This window comes from Solanum tuberosum, unplaced genomic scaffold (assembly GCF_000226075.1).
Source record: "Solanum tuberosum cultivar DM 1-3 516 R44 unplaced genomic scaffold, SolTub_3.0 scf00004, whole genome shotgun sequence".
In the NCBI taxonomy this organism is placed as follows: Eukaryota; Viridiplantae; Streptophyta; class Magnoliopsida; order Solanales; family Solanaceae; genus Solanum; species Solanum tuberosum.
In genome coordinates this window covers 371,314-379,501 of record NW_006238930.1, presented here as the reverse complement: position 1 = coordinate 379,501, position 8,188 = coordinate 371,314, and the positions used below count along the sequence as shown (strand labels likewise).

The following is an 8,188-nucleotide window of genomic DNA, read 5'->3' as shown; positions in this document are numbered from 1 at the left end:
GTTTTTTTATTCGTATTGATTTATATTAAAAATTAAAAGTGAGTATTTGCGTTAAATTTAGATAGCCTAGATGATAAGAAAAAATAAATAAGTAGTGTTATTTAATTTAATTGAATGTTTAAGAAAGAAAATCAAAGAACTTTCGTCAATTTATTTTCATGCAAAAATACAGAGAAATATCAAAAAATAATACTCCCTCCGTTTCACAAAGAATGACCTGGTTTGACTTGGCACGGAGTTTAAGTAAATAAAGAAGACTTTTGAATCTTGTGGTCCTAAATTAAAGTTATGGCAAATGTACAAAATTGCCCTTAATCTTGTGGTCTTAAACATGTCACGTGGAAAGCAAAAAGTAAAATGTTACCAAAAAAGGAAAGAGGTCATTCTTTTTGAAACTGACTAAAAAGGAAAGGAGGTCATTCTTTGTGAAACGGAGGGAGTATTATTGTTTGAAATTTTTTATGTTCGTTCGCGAATGTTTAATTTTTTTACGAAAATTAACAGGCACACGCCTATTTTTTTAAAATAAGAAATTGCAATTGAAGAACATAAATAAAAACAAATTATAAAAAATAGTATAAGTGTTTAAATGGTACAGAAAAAATGGAGTTTAAGGGTTAAAATGGAACAAGGCTAAGTTGGAGTGCCAAAATGAAAAATGAGGGCAAGTTTGAGGGGTTGTGTATGTGTTAGGCCTAGTTTGTTTTTCAAACTTTGAATAGCAGTGTTCAACCGCACCAGAGGTTCTGCGTGATTAACACCTTCAACATTTAGGATAAATGGATGATGCAGTATATATATATATATAACCATTACATAATGTAACTAATATAAGCTAGGCACGTACATACTCTTAATTAGTTATTTAATTACCAATGGATTATGTAGTCATTGTAGGTGGATTACTACTTGCCTGGGCTTTGCTTCAATGGGTAGCAATAAACAAGAGAGGTAACAAAAAACTTCCACCAGGGCCAATTCCCCTTCCATTGATTGGAAATTTGCATAATATTGTTGGCGATCAACCTCACAAGTCACTTGCTAGGCTTGCCCAAATATATGGGCCAATGATGAGCCTCAGAATGGGGCAAATAACAACAGTGGTAGTATCTTCATCAGCCGTGGCCAAACAAGTCTTACAAAAACAAGATTTGGCCTTCTCCAGCAGAACAATTCCAGATGCAATCCGTGCCCATAATCACCATCAGTTCTCTGTTGTGTTTCTACCAGTTGCTTCTCGCTGGAGAAGCCTAAGGAAAATTTTGAATTCTAATATGTTCTCCAGCAACAAGCTTGACGCAACTCAGCATCTCAGGTAAAAGTCACCAATGGGTGAGTTTAATTTGATCAAACTAATATACAATGATATTTTGATTCATATAATTCAACTAACAAACATGTCATTATTTACCATACTTTAAGCAAAAATTGATTTTGTACGTCACTTTGATGTCAGGACCCAAAAGATGCAAGATTTTATTGGTTATTGCCGCAAGTGTAGCCAAACTGGTGAGTCAGTGAATATAGGCCAAGCTGCTTTCGAGACCATGATTAATCTACTTTCCAATACCATTTTTTCCAAGGATGTAGTGGACCCTTATGCAAATTCAGGTAAAGAATTTAAGGATGTAGTCTGGGATGTTATGGAAGAATCTGGTAGGCCAAATTTCGCCGATTATTTTCCAGTGTTGAAAAGGATTGATCCTCAAGGGATAAGGCGACGCATAGGCAAGCATTTTGATAAGTTGCTTCACCAGATTATAAAGGGATTGGTTGATGAACGATTGGAGCAAAGGAGGAAATCACCAAATGGCAGTAGAACGGATTTTCTCGAAGTTATGTTAAATACTAGCGAAGAAGATCCGCAGGCAATCGACAGAAATCATATACAACACTTGTGCCTGGTAACTTTGAACTTCTCTACCTTGGTTAAGTTCCTAATATGCACAGCCGATTAGACCTTCTGAACAATTATTTTCGACCCATGAAACTATTAGTAATTCAGAAAATATTAATTATCATGAACCTGTAGTTTCAATTGTAATACAACGAATTTTGTGCTAAAAAGCTAATAGTTGAACCCTAAATCTAAAATCTTGAATTCCCCTCTTCTTATTAGACATTTGGTGATCTGTTATACTTCATTAGGTTCCTTTTATTTTCTTCCATCAATTACATATATATTGCAGGACCTTTTCGTTGCGGGAACGGATACAACTTCAAGTACATTAGAATGGGCAATGGTAGAGGTTATGAGAAAACCATACATAATGAATAAAACTAAAAGCGAGCTTGCAGATGTCATCGGGAAAGGCAAGATAATCGAAGAAGGCGATATTGCTCGTCTCCCTTATTTGCAGTGCATAGTGAAAGAAACCTTGCGGATGCACCCTCCAGTGCCCTTTTTGATTCGCAAGGTCGATCGAGACGTCGAGGCATGTGGCTATTTTGTTCCGAAAGAATCTCAAGTGTTAGTGCACGTATGGTCAATAGGTCGTGATCCAGCTACATGGGAGGATCCTCTCACATTTAAGCCAGAGAGATTTTGGGATTTGAAAGTGGATGTTCGTGGCCAAGATTTTGAACTCATTCCATTTGGTGCTGGTAGAAGAATTTGCCCGGGATTAAATTTGGCGACTGCAAAATTATGTACAATGTTGGGTTCGTTGTTGAATTCATTTGATTGGAAAGCTGAAGGCGATATTGCAGTAGAAGATTTGGATGTAGAAGAAAAGTTTGGTATTACACTAGCCAGATCGCGTCCTTTGCTAGCTGTTCCCATTCCACTTTAAACGTCCGCATGCAATTATGTTATTATTGTGAAAGACAGTACCCCAAAACTTAAGAACAGTTCCGTGTACCTCAGTCCTGAGTTAGTTTATCTCACTAATATATTTTTTTCTCCTCTTTTAAATAAGTGTAGTACTGTCTTTTGCATTTGTATACTCCTAAGACATCAGTAGTTTATATTATTACGGTATTTAGAAGTCTAAAGATCTTGTCATTATATATGTAGTTAGTGAATTTAGATTGAAGAAGCGTTTTCTTTCTCCCAATCTTCCCAGGCTCTTTGTTGAGGTAACTCATCTTCCACGTTAATTATATATGTAGACGGTTTGAATCTCTATCATGTACAAGTTTCTTCATTTCTTGTGCTATGTTAATCATTAAATAAAGTACTCTCTCCGTCCTATTTTATATGTCACATTTTTACTTTGCATTTGTATTAAGAAATGATGTAACTTTATTCTTCTACCCTTATTTAATGTTTTCTTAAGTCAACTTTATTAATAAATGTCAAGATTAATTAAGTATTCTATCAAGAGTATAATAGGCAAAATATGGTAATTTATACATAAATTTTTTAAAATGACAAATATGATAGTTTAACTATTTATATAAAGGAATGACATATAAAATGAGACGAAGGATTAATTATTATCTTTAAAAGGAAGGTTGTTGAAGTGAGAATTATATATTCCTATTCCCAATGAGGCGTGAATCGTCATATTTTTGCATTAAATGGACTCACGTGAAGGTATGGAGCTCCTGTTTCCTTTCTTATTTTTTATTTTTTTTCCTTGCGTATAGAGAACGTCGAGTTACTGGTCAATAACTATACAAACACCTTAACCTCTTTGTTGTGGCAATATAATGGTAGAGGAGAGAAATTTAGGCATAATGATTAAAGCTAAAATCGAGCTTGGCAGATATTATTGGCAATAAAACCAGTCGCCCACTTACCTCTAAAGTAGGATTTTTCTGACCAAATCAAAATTAGTCCCACCCAAACAGCAGAGGCGGAGTTAGGTGGGATTCATGGGTTTGGACGAACCCAATAACTTTTTTATAGACCCTGTATTTATATTAGAAAATTAATTAATTATATATGTATATTAATTTATAAACTATTAACAAAATTGATTGACGGTTCTAAAGGAAATTTAGAACCTCCAAACTCTTTATTCTCTTTGCGTCTCTGCCAAATAGATATGTCAAAATGTATTGTAAGGGCCCTTTATACAATTGCTCAAAACTTTCACTTATTTACATTGCAAATGTAAATTTAATTATTCACTTTTACTTTATTCATATTTTAATTTATTTTGTTTTCAGAAAAATCCTAATTTTCTTATTTTCATATATAACCTTATTTAAATTATATTCCATGATAAAATAATATTTTGTATGTTGAAAAATTATAAGTACATTTTAATTCTAAATGATATTGAAACCAAGGAATGGGATATTTTGTGCATTAAATTTAAGGGAGGCTTATAATAATGAGAGCAGAAAGGCAATAGCTAGTTCAGCGAAGAAGACAATGGATTATGTTGGTGGATTGCTACTTGCCAGCACTTTGGTCCTGTGCATTGGTTGGTTTGCAATAAGCAACAAATGTAAGAAGAAGCTTCCACCAGGACCATATCCCCTGCCCTTGATTGGAAATCTTCACAACATACTTGGTGGTCAACCTCACCAGTCCCTTGACAAACTTGCCCAAAAGTATGGCCCAATAATCAGCCTCAGATTGGGCCAAAAAACGACAGTGGTTATATCTTCATCAGCCGTTGCTAAGGAAGTTTTACAAAAGCAAGATTTGGCCTTTTCTAGCAGAACAATTCCGGATGCAATCTATGCCCTAAATCACTACCAATTCTCTGTGGTATGGCTACCAGTCGCTAATCGATGGAGAAGCCTTAGGAAAATCTTGAATTCCTATATCTTCTCCGGAAGCAGGCTTGACGCCAATCAACATCTCAGGTTCGTTGACTCAAATTTTGGAACTATTGCTTCGGTCAAATTCATATAATGTTCAATCTCCAAATCTGATTTTATATGTTTGAGTTTGACCCATACAGTTATTCTGTTGTGTGATGAGTTACACACTGAATGAGTTACTAAAAATAAATTGATTTTGTCGTCTCTGTTCTTAGGTCCGGAAAGATCCAAGATTTAATTGCTTATTGCCGTGGGTTTAGTGAAACTGGTGAGGCAGTGAATATAGGACAAGCTGCTTTCGAGACCTCTATGAATTTACTTTCGAACACCATATTTTCCAAGGATGTTGTGGACCCTTATGCAAATTCAGGTAAAGAATTCAAGGATGTGGTGTCCAACATCATGGAAGATGCTGGTAAGCCCAATTTGGCTGATTATTTCCCCGTGTTTAAAGCAATTGATCCTCAAGGAATAAGGCGAAGAGTAGGCAAGCATTTTGGTAAGTTACTTCAACAATTTGAGGGATTGATAGATGAACGATTGGAGGCAAGGAAGAAATCAGCAACTATTGGTAGCACTGACGTTCTTGACGTTCTGTTAAATACCAGTGAAGAAGATGCTCAGACAATCGACAGAAATCACATAGAACGGTTATGCCTGGTACTTGCGACTTCTTCCTTTAGGATATGTTACTGTATTTAATTTATCCTTCCTCTTTGGCATAATGATATAAGTATCACATTTTATTATAAGTAGAGATTTCCAATACATCCATTTTTGGCACCCCTTAGATTTATTTATATTGCAGGACCTATTCACAGCGGGAACTGATACAACTTCAAATACATTAGAATGGGCAATGGTAGAGGTCATGAGAAAACCATACATAATGAAAAAAGCTAAAGCTGAACTTGCTGAAGTTATTGGCCAAGGCAAGGCAATAGAAGAAGCGGATGTTGCCCGTCTCTCATATTTGCAGTGCATAGTGAAAGAAACCTTGCGGATGCACCCACCAGTTCCCTTTTTGATCCGAAAGGTAGATCAAGACGTTGAGGCATGTGGCTATTTTGTTCCGAAAGATTCTCAAGTGTTGGTGCATGTATGGTCAATAGGCCGTGATCCAGCTATATGGGAGGATCCTCTGACATTTAAGCCAGAGAGATTTTGGAGTTCGAAAATGGATGTTCGTGGCCAAGATTTTGAACTCATTCCATTTGGTGCCGGTAGAAGAATTTGCCCGGGGTTACCTTTGGCAATCCGGACACTTTCTGTGATGTTGGGTTCATTGTTGAACTCATTTGATTGGAAAGCTGAAGGTGATATTGCACCAGAAGATTTGGATGTAGAAGAAAAGTTTGGCATTACACTAGCGAGGTCGCATCCATTACGAGCTGTCCCTATTCCGCTATAAATGTCGTCGACTACAAATTACCAATGCAATACTTCTCGAGCTTACCCTGGCATTTCGAATCTCAACTATGTAATTCTTCCTCTTTTTTCTTCTCTCTAGCTATAATCATTAACATAATTGCAAATAAAGCTTGACAATCTAGTGTTTTACCAATTTGACACAATAAGGTCATATATATATAGCCAATCCAATTACGCTGGTTTGATGAACTTACTTCATATCTACTTATTTTACTCAATCCCATTCAGGGATAGCTAGTCTGATGGTTTCACATTGTAATGAAGAAAATAAATTAGAGAAAAAAATTTGGATAAGAAACAGGGTAATAAGCCTGATTTATAAGGTATTCGTCATTCCACCATTTTGCTCTAGGAGCATTTTTGTTGGAGTCCCACATCGGTTGAAGAAGGGATGTTATACTTAAATGGTCTTAACCAATTCTATCGTCATGAGTTAGTTTTTCGGTTGAGTTAAACTCAAAGTCTATTTTGTATGGAGGAAATTGTGCTCTCTATTAAAAGTGACTGACAATGGGTGGTTGCGACACAAATGGATGTTGTTTTATCTTTCTTTTTTTCGTCCGTTTCAAAACAATGTCTCTTTTTTTTTTGTCAATTCTTTATATTCTATCTTTCTACTATGTTAAGACCACAAGATTAAAGAACATTTTGATATATTTTATATATTTTTATTTTATAACCATAAGATTTAAGAGTTTTTTTTTTTACTTTCTTAAATTCTAATCAAAATCTATAACGGTGGGAGTAATATTCAAATTTATGGATGCCCAAATTAATTGATTTTCAATAAAAGAAGAAGCTAAGCTCAACGGTGGGAGTAATATTCAAATTTATGGATGCCCAGATTAACTAATTTTCAATAAAAGAAGCTAAGTTCGTAAGTTGTATAGGCCGGTCAAAAAATAATACTCTCTTTGGTTCATAACGTCATATAAAGTGAATTATCAGGATATGACAGTTTCTTTTTTTAAAAAAATATTTAAGGAAATAAATTAAAGCTATTTTCTATTAAACTATTCTTTTAAATATGAAAAGTCCCAATAAATAATAATTTTCTTAAACTTTAAACAATTTATTTATTTTAAATTATAAAAAAATTAATCAATATATAAGTGTGAGAAGGATTATATTTCTAATATATAGAAGAGTGTAGTGGGAGGACAACCAAGGGTAAAAATGTAATTTCATTCTAACAAAAATCTATTAAGAAAGATAATAAATAATTCAAGAAACATTTTTCTATATATGAAGTGAATAATGATCAAGGGTAAAAATGTTCTAGAAACATCTTAAGTTATTGTTATTACCATTAACTTATTTTGTTATTACTTCACTTTCTTTTCTTTTGTGAGTTATTGTGATATCTATTCATTACTCTATTTACTATTACTATAATTTAATTCTTAATATTAATTCTATTCATTATGCTTATCAAAAATGCCTACTTTTAATATAAAAAATTATTATGAATTAATTAATTTCACCTTTATTTGGGCTCTAATAAATATACTTGAAAATAAATAAGTGTGATAAAATTAATAATATATACTGTATTAGATTGAAATTAAAGAAAAAGATGTTAAAAAGTAACTTTACTAATAAAAATGAATAGGATGATATCTTTGCATTTAAGACGACCAAGAATAAAAATGTAAAGAGATAGCAAGAAAAATAAATAATTCTAAAAACATCTTTCTATATATGAAGTGAATGATGATCAAAGGTAAAAATGTAACTTCATGCAAACAAAAATCTACCAAGAATGATAACAAGAAAACTAAATAGTTCTAGAAACATCTTTAGTCATTATTATTAGTATTAACTCATTTTGTTATTTCTTCACTTTTTGTGAGTTATTGTGATATCTATTCATTACTCTATTTACTATTACTATAATTTAATTCTTAATATTAATTCTATTCATTATGCTTATCAAAAATGCCTACTTTTAATATAAAAAATTATTATGAATTAATTAATTTCACCTTTATTTGGGCTCTAATAAATATACTTGAAAATAAATAAGTGTGATAAA

The 8,188-nt window shown here is 33.2% G+C and overlaps 2 protein-coding genes across 2 annotated transcripts; both read left to right on the top strand.

Moving 5' to 3' along the window:
• The first annotated feature begins 848 nt into the window (after window positions 1-848).
• Window positions 849-2,994, top strand: LOC102597127 (geraniol 8-hydroxylase-like). Its single transcript, XM_006338172.2, has 3 exons — window positions 849-1,315; window positions 1,457-1,904; window positions 2,190-2,994. Exons 1-3 carry the CDS (start codon window positions 876-878, stop codon window positions 2,790-2,792), a joined length of 1,491 nt encoding a protein of 496 aa, XP_006338234.1. The 5' UTR covers window positions 849-875; the 3' UTR covers window positions 2,793-2,994.
• A 1,232-nt stretch (window positions 2,995-4,226) lies between these two features.
• LOC102596138 (geraniol 8-hydroxylase-like) lies at window positions 4,227-6,346 on the top strand. The gene is made up of 3 exons (XM_006338170.2): window positions 4,227-4,764; window positions 4,938-5,382; window positions 5,531-6,346. Exons 1-3 carry the CDS (start codon window positions 4,325-4,327, stop codon window positions 6,131-6,133), a joined length of 1,488 nt encoding a protein of 495 aa, XP_006338232.1. The 5' UTR covers window positions 4,227-4,324; the 3' UTR covers window positions 6,134-6,346.
• The last annotated feature ends 1,842 nt before the right edge of the window (window positions 6,347-8,188 follow it).